Below are 12,629 nucleotides of genomic sequence, written 5' to 3' on the forward strand. Positions count from 1 at the left end.
TCTGAATTTCTACACACCCTACCCCACCCTCGCCCTCTCTGCATCTGCCTCCGGAGCTGCCTCCATGTGCCTGGGAAAATCCTATCCAGAGTCCCAGGGCTGCACACCACACTTCAAAGTAATGTCAGGGCTTGAGCAAGTGCAGGAAAAGTTGTTTTAAAAAATCCCTTTGGCTGTTTTTAAGCAGCTTAAAAGCACATCACTAATGTTGCAGGATCTGCTAATAGACCCACAAATGGATCAGACACAAGGGAGAAAGGAACAGGCTGATAGGATTAGGTGAGGCGTGTTGACAGGAGGTGCATGTGGAGCATAACAAATGGATGGACAAGTTGGGCTGAATGGCCTGTTTCTGTGAATTATATGAAACATACAGTGATGGTGAAAGACAGTAGTGAATTTATAAGGGTTAGTGCATCTCTTTAATGACTAGTCAAGTTTGCTTCATGAAGGCAGTTGCTACAGTGTGAGCAATTCAATCAGATGATCATTTGTCCTGCCCATCTGCAATGAGCAGGGGAAGAAAGACTTTACATTTCTATCGTGTGGCTAATTTTGCGCTTCTCAAGACCCTGCACCCAGCAATGGGAGGAATGGACAGACTGTGTGCTGGTGTAGGGTTGAGAGTAGAATATTGACCAGGACACTACGAGAAGCTCCTGCTTCTCTTCGAATAGTGCCATGAGATCTTTTACTGTCACCCAGGGCAATGGAATAGGCAGACAGGACCTCCCCCTGTGTTGCATCTGCTGTACGACATCTCTGACAATGCCACTTCCTTTGCAGCTTTCCCAGAGGCCTCACCAGATGAAGAATGGGCATCAGCACCGCCGGCTGATATGCTGGATGACGTGGTTGGGTATGAAGGAATCGCAGCAGGTGGCGGTAAGAGGCATCAGTTCAGAGGGCTTGTTAGCTAAATCCAAATGTAGCAGCTTACATACAACTGCAAACATCATCCTCGATTAAACAGAGGCTTCGCTCAAGGAGTGGGGTAGGATCCCAACACCCCATTTGCAACTTTCCTATTAGTGCCAATTGGAATTCACCTTCCACTGACCCTGAGGTTGTGGGTTAAGGCCCAGAAACTGCTAACAGTAGCTGAGGCAGCTATGTAGCCAGCTGAAGGATTGACAGTTGTCCTGCCCATCTGCAATGAGCAGGGGAAGAAAGACTTTACATTTCTATCGTGTGGCTAATTTTGCGCTTCTCAAGACCCTGCACCCAGCAATGGGAGGAATGGACAGACTGTGTGCTGGTGTAGGGTTGAGAGTAGAATGTTGACCAGGACACTACGAGAAGCCCCTGCTTCTCTTCGAATAGTGCCATGAGATCTTTTACTGTCACCCAGGGCAATGGAATAGGCAGACAGGACCTCCCCCTGTGTTGCATCTGCTGTACGACATCTCTGACAATGCAGCACTCCCTTAATACTGCACTGGAGTGTCAACCGAGATTGTGTGGCCACTCTCAGAGTTGGGGGGGGGTTCTGAGTCAAACTTCTGAGCCATGCTGATAGACTGGCTACATACACAATGAAACTGGGGCATCAATGTGACATTCATTATTGCCTACAATAAAATGGGTAGGATCAAAGTAGAGTAATGCTCCTTCAAATTTCTCCCATCCTCCTCCTCCCCTGAACCCAGTGACTTCTCACTGCAGTACTTTGTTCTTTGCCCGAGTGGCCATTCCTCAGGAGTGACCTGACGCTGAGCACCAGCAGACTCTTTGACTGTGGCAGGCATCAGAGCTGAAGCCAAACCTTTCTGCTTCTAAATGTGCACACTTCCCACAGGACATCTATCAGGAATGGGGAACTCTGTCACCTTCTTTATAACCTCTTGGTACATCTATCGGGATCTAATTTTAGTGCCCCAACTGTGGTGAGCACAGAGTAGCATTCAAATTTGGGATTTTCCCAATCTGTGTGGCTCAGCACTCACAGTCTCAACCAACTAAGCTGCCAGTGCGTGGGGTGGGGTGAGGAAGTAATTAGCAGCAGTGGGGGGACTTCAAGATGAATGCTTAGGTTCTACAGCTGACAACTTAATAGTCTGCTTTTTATTCACAGAGGGAAGCTATGTTCTCCCGCCTATTTCTATAGCAGAAGGAGCACCGAGGTATGAGCCTTCTCCACAGAGAGCATGGAGGTGAGGTCCTGAATCCGGCAAGGCACAGTTAACCACTTGAATCCCATTTTTAGCCCTGCACCCCAAGGGCTTGCAGGGCTCCTGAAGCCTGAAGGGCAGCTCCTGAGATACCTGATGAAAGAAAACAGCAGCAAAGTGCAGTGAGCAACCTGAGACCTGTCCGCGCATTTACAGGGAAGTCAAAGGAACTCAAACCGCTGTCTGATTCACCGAGCAGGTGAGCCAGCCAATGAGAGCATGGGGAAACGCCCATGGTTCTCTATCACCCCCTGGGCTTTCATTAGCAGGCTTGTAGACCTGCTGGTAGAGATCAGCATGAACCGCATTGGTTCCTTTCTGATGTCAGGAGTAGAGCTGAAATGGTGCACTGGATTACTGCATGAAAACTGTCTTCACCAGCAGCAGCTCGGCAAGGTGGAAGAAAAAGCACCTTTCACTTCCTCGGGTCATTGTACAGCCTCTGAATTACTCTTGAAGTCTAGTCACTGATGTTATGTAAGCAAACACAGCTGCCAGCTTAAGCACAGCTAGATCCCACAAAGAGGAAATATTTGTAGCCCCATTGGCTGAGGAATAAATGTTGGCCAGGTCAGCAGCATCCCTGCTCTTCTTCAAATAGTGCCATGGGATTTCTCTTTTACATCCATGTGAGAGGGTAGGTGGGGCCTCTGTTTCAGATTGCCTCTGAAAGATGGCACCTTCGGCAGAGCAGCACTCCTTCAGTGTGGCACTGGAGTGTCGGCCTGGATCCTTTGCTTCAGTCTCTGGATTGGGACTTCCTTCTTCTGACTCAAGGCAACAATGCTACCGCTGACACCAGAGTTACGAGTGGTTGTTTAGAGCCCAGCAATTAAAACTTTTTCAGTTGACTTTACAACGGGCTTGAATCCCTCAGGCCTGTTTTTTTAATCTTTGCTAATTCTGAATTTGGGGCTGGAATTTTCTAGACTCTCACATCAACGGGATCTTCTGATCCCGCCGATGTGAATGGAGATTTCAACGGCTCACCGGCCCTGCCACAGGGGAACCCGCCATGGGAAAATTCCAGCCTGGGTTTTGGTATGGCTATGTTTGTATTGTGATTAATTATTTGCTAATTATATATATTTTGCAACCTGTCTCTATTTAAACATAGGGTACGTGTTGAACACATCAATTAAGCTTGAAAGTGCCAAACGTACAAAGTGTGTGTCACACTTGCATCCAATTGGCTCAAATATCCCATTCAAAAAAACATAAATGAATTACAATTAAACCAGCCTAATAAACAGCTCCTAAACAGGCAGAGAAAAACAGTTACGTTTCCTTGCTGGTCTGTCCTCCTGGAGGAATCAGAGATTTACCAACTTCCATGAGCTATGGCAATTGGTCACTGAACTCAGAGTGTGCCGAGTTAGAGAATACTCAAGATTGGGGATTGGGCTCCTATGCTGAGGGACAGGATTTTAGAGACACTGAAGGACTGAATCCGACAGAACTCTCAATAGTGAAGGAAGTATCTACATTTATTTAGCACCTGTCATGACCTCAGGACGTTCCAAAGCACTTCATAGCTAATGAAATACTTTTGAAATATAATCGCTGTTGTAATGTAGAGAAATATACGAACATACAAACAAGGGGTGGGAGTAGGCCATTCGGCCCCTGGATCCTGTTCACCATTTAATAAGATGATGGCTGATTTGATAGTAACTTCAAATCTGCACCCTGCCTATTGCCGATAATCTATCACCCCCTTGCTTACCAAGAACCTATCCACCTCTGTCTTAAAAATATTCAAACTCTGCTTCCACCACTTTTTCAGGAAAAGAGGTTCAAAGACTCACGACCCTCTGAGAGAAAAATTTCGCCTCATCTCCATTTTAAATGGGTGACCCCTTATTTTTAAACAGTGACCTCCCTAGTTCGAGATTCTTCCACAGGAGGAAACATCTTCGCCACGTCCACCCTGTCAAGACCCCTCAGGATCTTATGTTTCAGTCAAGAAACGCAGCAACCAATTTGCGCACATGAAGGTCCCACATCAGTAATGAAAAAGTGACCAGATCATCTGATTTTTCATGTTGATTGAGGGTCAGGACACCTGGGAGAACTCCCCTGTTGATCTTTAAAAAGCAGTGTGGGATCTTCTATCTGCACCTGAGAGGGCAGATGTGGCTCAGTTTAACAATTCATCTGAAATACGGCACCTCTGATGATGCAGCTACTCCCTCAGTACTTCAACATATATTCTATATTTAAATAGAGACAGGTTGCAAAATATAAATAATTTACAAATAATTGATCACGCTACTAGCACAGCCCTACAAAACCCAGACTGGAATTTTCCAGCCCCTCCGAGTGCCAACCTAGATTACATGCTCTAGTCTCTGGAATGGGATTTGAATCCATAACCACCTGATTCTGAAGCAAAAGTACTAAGTCAAATATGAAACCCTGGATAATACAGTGTATGCAGCACTTGCCTGGATGAGTGCAGCTCCAACAACACTCAAGAAGCTTGACACCATCCAGGACAAAGCAGCCCACTTGATTGGCACCACATCCACAAACATTCACTCCCACCACCACCAATGCACAGTAGCAGCAGTGTGTACCATCTACAGGATGCACTGCAGGAATTCATCAAGGCTCCTTAGACAGCACCTTCCAAATCCACGACCACTACCATCTAGAAGGACAAGGGCAGCAGATTGATGGGAACACCACTGCCTGGAAGCTCCCCTCCAAGTCACTCACCATCCTGACTTGGAAATATATAGCCATTCCTTCACTGTCGCTGGGTCAAAATCCTGGAACTCCTTCCCTAACAGCACTATGGGTGTAACCACACCACCGGAACTGCAACGGTTCAAGAAGGCAGCTCATCACCATCTTTTCAAGGGCAACTAGGGATGGGCAATAAATGCTGTCCCAGCCAGTGAAGCCCACATCCCATGAATGATTTTTTTAAAAACTCAGCAGTTACTGCCACTGAGTTTGAAATTGACAACAATGTTTCTTATCCTGGAAATTCACCTCAATCTTTTTGGTATAACATTGGCATTAAGGCATGGTCCAAAATACAGTGACTGGGCTCAGTGCCAACTCTGTGATAAGCTGAAAGTTCTGATGGGAAGGAGCAAGAAGAGTGAAAAGTGACAACGCAGCATTCCAAAATAAAGAGAACTGCGTAGCTTTTGGAAACAAAAACAGAATTACCTGGAAAAACTCAGCAGGTCTGGCAGCATCGGCTGAGAAGAAAAGAGTTGACGTTTTGAGTCCTCATGACCCTTCGACAGAACTTGAGTGAGTCCAAGAAAGGGGTGAAATATAAGGGTCATGAGGACTCGAAACGTCAACTCTTTTCTTCTCCGCCGATGCTGCCAGACTTGCTGAGTTTTTCCAGGTAATTCTGTTTTTGTTTTGGATTTCCAGCATCTGCAGTTTTTTTTGTTTTTATCTCTGCGTAGCTTTTGGTCTATCTGCTGAGAGGTTTTGTCATACGTTGGGGAGCAAGTGGGGACTTCCCTACCAGTCAGTGCTTTTTCGTGGGTAGTTTATGCAAATCTTTCAGCATTGCAAAATCATTCAGCATTGCCATAGTGAAGTGTACTTCCACAATACAACCATTTTTTAAGGAATATTATCTGGTGCAATCTAAGAATTTTAAGAAACACAAAACAAATTCGCATTGGAATTCTTTATTTAAAGAATAAGAAGTGTTTGAAATATTCATTACCAGGGAAGTAATGGTAGCATAAAATGTTAGGAACAGGAGGAGGCCATTCAGCCCTACAGTCTTGTGTAGAGGTGATAAGTTCCTTTGTCTGAAGGGCATTTGGTGAGGCAGTTGGGTTTGTACATCAATCTGACAGACTTTCCTGTGTAAAACCACAACTTAATAGGCTTGAATTCTGCTTCAGCAAGTTTCCATGATGGGATTTGAACTCTTAACTTTTTGTAGTGTTAGTCTAGTGGTATCACCATTACACTAATATTGCCATGTTTGGATCAGTGTGTGAAACAGCGTTGGTGCACATTGGAGTGACTTGAACTAGGCCCCAAAGCCCTTAAAATATATGTAAAGACTGACAAAAACGAACATGATGAAGAAACCTAATGAAAGGAATATTGGGGATGTGTTTGAGAAAATTTGTGGATCATAACATCTTTCTGTTTCTCTTCATTCCCCCTTCTTGTTCCCTCCTCCCTAGTATTCCCACCGTCACTGAAGACATGGCTAGAGAAGCATTCATTCAGTTTGCATCCAGCAAGTGTTGCTACAGCACCAGACCTGCTAGAGAGATGGTCTTTCGAGATTTACGAGCATATAACACCTACAGAGTAAGTGATACCCTTTTTGAAGAAAGGAAAAACTTTCATTAAAATACTGTCTTATCACATCCCCAAGAAACATCTCAGTGCTTCAGATGAGTTCGTTTTGAAGTTTTCTAATAGGTTTTCTGCATCAGCCATGGCTCAGTTGGTACCACTCTCACCTTTGTACCTCTAGGCTCAAGTCCCCCTCCAGGACTTGAGTGCAAAAATCAAAGCTGATACCCCAATGCAGGTATGTTGCACTGTCAAAGGTGTCAAGTTTTGGATGAGATATTAAAAATGCAGCCCCATCCAGGGTGACCAACTCTCGGAGGAAAAAAAATTAAGGGATACTTTGGCATGGTGGACTGCATGACTGGTAGGGAGAGGGGATGCTGATGGAGTGTGAGATGGAAGGGGGGTGTTAGGTGCTTATGGACCTCTTGGGGGTGGGGAGGTAGTGGGTGGCATAACTGAGAGCCTAAGGGTGGGGGAGGGGGCACATGCGCAAGTGCATGGATGTAAAAACTGTCAGTTTTATTTTGAGGAAGAGCAGGGGAGTTATCCCCAATGTCTTGGTCAATATTTAACCCTTATTGGCTGTAAAGCACTTTGAGATATCTAGCGATTGTGAAAAGTGTTATAAATATAAATGCAAGTTTTTCTTTCAATCTCAGTTTGTTCTTTGTGCGATGAAAAATAGTTCATAATATATCATCGCTAATGATACAGACATTGTTTTACTGATTGTAATGTTAGCGGCAACCCATTTCAAATAAATGCATTCAAATTTGCATTACGATTGGACAACCAAGGTCTCGTTGTCTTTCATAATTCCCTTTCAGTGTCACTGACCAAGTGTTCTTCATAATTGCATATTGGATGGCTGGCACTTGATTTGCCCTTGTCTGGGAAGGTTGGTGCCTAATTTTGTGTAAGCAAATAAGCTCCAGGATTATTCTTTTATCAGAAAGTTTACAAATTATTACCAGCATCTTATTTAATCAGGACTAACTGCTTGTTGTGCAAAGCAGCTCTCCGCACTCTAATAGGCATGTTGTGTGGTAGGAATTAAACTGTAGTGTTTAACAGACCCAATTTGAAGTTTGGCCATAAGTTACAGTTTGGGATGTTGCCCAAAGGATTTACACTGCATACTGTTGTAGGGCGTTCAGTAGGTCATAATGACGTCTTCGTAGTCTTAAGTAGGTTAACTGTATGTATTTATTAACTACACAAATATGTGCATCCATAAAGGGTACAAGCTCGGAGCTGACTCCATGCTTGCTTGGACACACAGCTCTGCCCAACGCTACACTGACCCCCTAGGTGCGAGTGATGTGTTCTCTTACATCACTGTGTGGGCAGTACTGTACTCAGTCCTATATTAACTCTATATGTGCCAGACCTTTATACTATTCGTAAGTGATCTGTCAAATAGATAAATATAACAATATGAAAACTTGTGTCCAATTTTCATGAAGAAAAGCATACTCTGCCAAATGGAGCTTCTGTTCAATGGGATTTTAATACTGGATTTCTTTTACCAGCACCACTTTCTGTGGCATAGTCAAGGTAGAAGAGCATCACTGCTCTTAGTTTTGTTGCTTTGCATTTGAATGTGGCACCAAAGAATGGCTCCTAAGTCAAAGAAAACCTCAGATCACTCTATTAACTGCAATTTGTTGCAGTGCTACTTGATCATTCTGAAGTGGGGCAGAGGGAGAACAAGAGCTTAGAAGGAGAGGTGAGAGAGAGGTAGCAAAGTGAACACTCTAGTTACAAAAAGCAAGGCACAGTAACTGAGCACTAGTCTGCATGGTGGAGGGAGTGAAACAGGTGCGGTAAGTCAGCTTCAGAGGAACGTGAGGTAGAAAGTGGGAAAGGTGATCCAGATAGAGTGGGGTGAGACTGTGCAGAAATTTGAAAATCAGCAGCTTAAAATGATTGGGTTGGGGGTTGGAGTGAATGGGGCAGCAAACCAGATCTGTGCCTCCAATGAGCCAATAGCCCCATACTAGCGAAACCAAACTGAGCTCTATGGGCTAAATTTAATGGCCATGGAAGTGGCCCAGTCCACTGGCCTGAGAGCCAGTGGCAACCCCACTCCGGCTATTTCTGGGATAATTAAATCCCAATCATGCACTTACCTGCCTGGTATCAGGATTCTCAGGACCTTCTCAGAGGCCGACTACTCTTTAGACCCAGCGTTGCCACCAGGGGTGGTGGTCATTGTCGGGATTGCTGTAGACCTGGAACCAGGCAATGGAAGCCTGGGAGGAGGGATATATAGGGCAGCTTCACTGGGCCAGTCAGGCAGGCCCCGGCGAGGGGGAGGGAAGGGGGTCCTTGTGCAGGGCAGGGTGGCAGTGCAGGAGGTGAGGTGCTCAGTGCAGGGGTTGGGGGATGTGGTGCTGGGTCTTTCCCAGGGACAGCTCTTGCTGCTGGCAGGGCAGGGTGCCCAATTGGGGGGCCTGTCCTACTTCAACACACAGCCAAGCCAGCAGCTTTTACTCAGTGGCCTGCTGACATGGCATGGGCCCCTCTACCGCTGATAGAATACCAACAGCAATGGGATGAGGCCTTAAGTGGCCACTTAAGTGCTTCAATGGCCCAGGAGCAAGAAGGGCAGCCCCAACCTTCCCTGCCCCTGACATAGTCAGGGGGAGTTGGGAAAGCGATGGGCTCTCCAGCCCAAACATTCCCCCCCTGATTAGATAGCCCCATTGCCTCCCAGCCCGCTGCTGGGGAGGTGCAGGGTTGGTGGGGGCATAAATTCTGTCCTATATTGCTAAGTCATATGCTAGAAATGTAACTTTTAATAAAATATTATGACTATAGATCATTTATGGGTCCTGAAGCATTGCTAAACAAGGTTCGTTTTACTTCAGTATCGCCTAGAAAGCTTCACTGAATCCAGATCAACTGAGTGGAAGATGGTGCCTTATAAAGGTGAGCATGTAAGTTATGAAACAATTTTAACGGGCACCAGGTAATTGATACACTTTGAAGGCACACTATTGGATATATTTTTACTGTGAAACCCTTGGTGCCACAATTGATTCTTTGGATCAGTCAGTATTGATGTAATGCAAATAAAAGCAAAATACGGCAGATGCTGGAAATCTAGAACAAAAACAGAAATTTCTGTTTTTGTTCTTGATGTAATTCACCTTTTTCAGCTTCTTTGAGTTTCCAATTGGCACAATTTTTTTAAAGCCCATTTTGCTTCCCCATGATCCTGGCCAGCCCATCGATCTTGTCATCAGTTGTGGCCTCAAGACTCTATGATTGACTCAGACAAGGTTCCTCCCACCGCTTCTTGACCTCCATTTTTCTACTCATATCCTTTCCCACTACTAGTCCCTTAACTGTCAACGTCTACACTTGGAAAGACTGCTGCTTCCTTACACTGAAGCACCATCTCTAACTCTCTTACAAGGAAGGTTCTGTTGATCTTCTCCATGACTATCTCACCTCCATCTTTGACATCCTTGGCCCCCACAGATGATTTGGATTTAATTGGCAGATCTAAAGATGCATTTGTCTGAATTTAGGGACAAATTATTGTAGCATTCCTCATAGCACGTAGTGTGACATTGTTCCTAGAGCTCAGTCATATCCAATATTGTTCGCTTGTTTGAGAAAGATTTTGTTCTTTCTGATGTTTGTACCAGTCGATGGTTTCTGAAGGTTATGATGGTCTCTTGCTGTTTTAGGTCAGTTTGTTGATAGCAATGCCTATGGAATTGCTCCCCTCCCCTGGGATATAATAGTGGAGAGGCCTCCAATGTTTCAGGATGATATCAGGAAAGTCCCAGTGCCACACACTTCATCCGTCAAGGTAAGTCCTCACATAAGGGAAAGTTTCCTCTGTGCCAGCTGCAGTCAAACCATAAACTCCCTTTATAAAGAATGCATTGCGAATTTCACTACACCCACTGAACAGGATTCTATCAAAAATAACCCTAGGAATCAGCCAAATTGGATGTGATCACCATTGATGTGTTAGACCAACATGGAGCTAATTTTGGAAGCAGTGTCAAATATATAAATGGCAAACAGCTAAGTTAGACATGGGCCGGGATTTTCTAGCCCATCGTGGCGGGACCTGCCATGGGAGATTTGGCGGCCCAGCCAAAAGTCCATTGACTTTCGGCAAGATCCTGGTGGCGGGCAGGGAAGGAAAATCCCGCCCATGGAGTTTGGGGGTTAAAATTCCTCTTACAATGTCCAGAAGGTCCAGCCTACCACAGTGATGGTTATTAAGGGGTCTGATTGTCCATCATTCACACCAAGTAGACATCCTCAGAATGTATGTACTCTGAGCTCCACCGGATAGATATGTCCCATCTCCCTTGTTGATATTTTTAGTCATTGAGGGAAATTGGAACAATCAAGTGAGCTTGTTTCTGCTTGAGTCAAATGTGTTTTAAACTGTTAGAGTGTGAATGTTTCTGAAAATGAAGGAATAAAATGAACTGCGTAATAAATTAAGTCATAATCTCACTTGATGATTGTTTTTTATTCTGTGCTTTACATTGAAACACGTTAATCAAAATCATGATCACCTCCTGGCTTTGGAAGGTCATGTTGAATGAAACTGCAATACAGAAGATTACAATTTTTAAAATCTGCCAAATTCTGCTTCAAGTACACAGCCCCTTTAAAAGTCAGTCTTCCTATTGTTCTTTCAACAAAAAAATCTTGCCCAAACTTTGAAATGCAGAACAGGAAGGAAGTCAGCATATAATGTACTGCCTATCTCGTATTGTTGTGTAACTTGAAAGAGTGCTGTCTGTGCGACAGAGTGTTTTTTGAAGCTCGTTTTTACTTAGAGTGTATGTTTTTGTCACAGTTATACCATGCACAATAACTGGGTGTCCCAACAGGAATTTATTGAATTTGATTGAGAAACATTACAGCATGAAGTTAGCATCCAGCCCTGTGAGTTTTCTGTGCAGCTCTTTGCTTTAATAGAGCAAGAATGCTGGTTTGAAGATGAGCTGATGAGGACAGAATCAAAGTTAATCTTGTGTAATTGTGTTTTTCTCCCTCTCTTAGGGGTGTAGCGCATGCATGGCATTGGGCAATAAAGCATGTATCAAATGCACTGCCACGGGAATGGTAAGTAGTGAACTGGAGAGCTTCTCATTTGGCTTTGAAGTAGTTTTGCCTGGAGGTTACTTCTGAAGATGAAAGTGTGAATTTAGCAGGGTTGCTTTCCAAGTGTGGAGCCTCACTCAATAGAATTGCAGGTTGCAGATTAACTTAAGGTATGAAAAGCCTATATGCAACACATACTCCCATTGAGCAACATTCTGTGCTGGGATCACAGCCTTGCTGAATTTACGCTTGTGCTTCTTTCTATGAGGGGTTTTCATATCATAGGATTTTATCCCACAGAAGGGAGCTACAGGACCCATTGTGCTAGATCAGCTCTTTGATGGAACTATCCAACTAATCTCATTCCCCTGCTCTTTCCCCAAAGCCATGTAAGTGTTTTCACTACAAGTATTTATCCAATTCCCTTTCAAGGTTACTATTAAATCTGCTTCCACCAACCTTTCAGGCAGTGCATTCCAGACCATAGCAACTTGCTGTATTTACAACAAAAATGCTTCCTCATGTTCGTAGAGATGCTGTCCTGGGAGATAAGCAGTGGCCCCATGGTGCCATGCTGCCAGTGCCCTTGCTGTTGCCTTTCAGCTAGCCAACCCAGGCTGTTGCTATCTATGCTGAGGTGATGCAGTCTGCAGCTGGACCTTCAAGGCCCAGGGCTGCTTGACATTGTCCTGCAAGGTCATCTGCAGTCTGCCCACTCTGCGGCTTTCTGGAGCAAGCCCACATTTGGACCCTTAAAAGCATGGAGTGCTGTGTGAGATGCACCAGAAGTGGTTTGACTGCCATTTTCTAATCTGCGAGCTTGTGCCGTGCTGGTACTAGCATTAATATGGAGCCAAATGTTACGACCTAAATTTTTAAAGTGAATATTTATTTGAGAACATGATTGAAAGTTAGGGGGAAAAATACAGATAGGAGATTCTCAAAATGTTTCTCGGGTGGCTGAGGCCAAGTGTCAGACCGAGGAGACCAACTAGTCAAGAACAGCAAAGGAAGGATGTCAAAATGCTCCAGAATCTTGCTTGGCTTAACTTTGTGTGTGGGGAAGGACAT

At 44.6% G+C, this 12,629-nt stretch overlaps 1 protein-coding gene across 2 annotated transcripts in view; it reads left to right on the forward strand.

The window, feature by feature from the left end:
• LOC121279703 (protein SSUH2 homolog) overlaps positions 1-12,629 on the forward strand; it is a 67,698-nt gene that overhangs the window by 16,565 nt on the left and 38,504 nt on the right. For both annotated transcript variants that reach the window (XR_005943478.1, XM_041190945.1), the window contains exons 3-8: positions 787-885; positions 2,075-2,153; positions 6,350-6,479; positions 9,344-9,404; positions 10,172-10,296; positions 11,517-11,579. Coding sequence is in view for 1 of the 2 variants with exons in the window: in XM_041190945.1 (XP_041046879.1) it covers positions 787-885; positions 2,075-2,153; positions 6,350-6,479; positions 9,344-9,404; positions 10,172-10,296; positions 11,517-11,579 (557 nt within the window). In the remaining variant the exon portion in view is untranslated. The remainder of the gene's footprint in view (positions 1-786; positions 886-2,074; positions 2,154-6,349; positions 6,480-9,343; positions 9,405-10,171; positions 10,297-11,516; positions 11,580-12,629) is intronic.

The sequence above is a fragment of the Carcharodon carcharias genome, chromosome 7 (assembly GCF_017639515.1).
Source record: "Carcharodon carcharias isolate sCarCar2 chromosome 7, sCarCar2.pri, whole genome shotgun sequence".
Lineage (NCBI taxonomy): Eukaryota > Metazoa > Chordata > Chondrichthyes > Lamniformes > Lamnidae > Carcharodon > Carcharodon carcharias.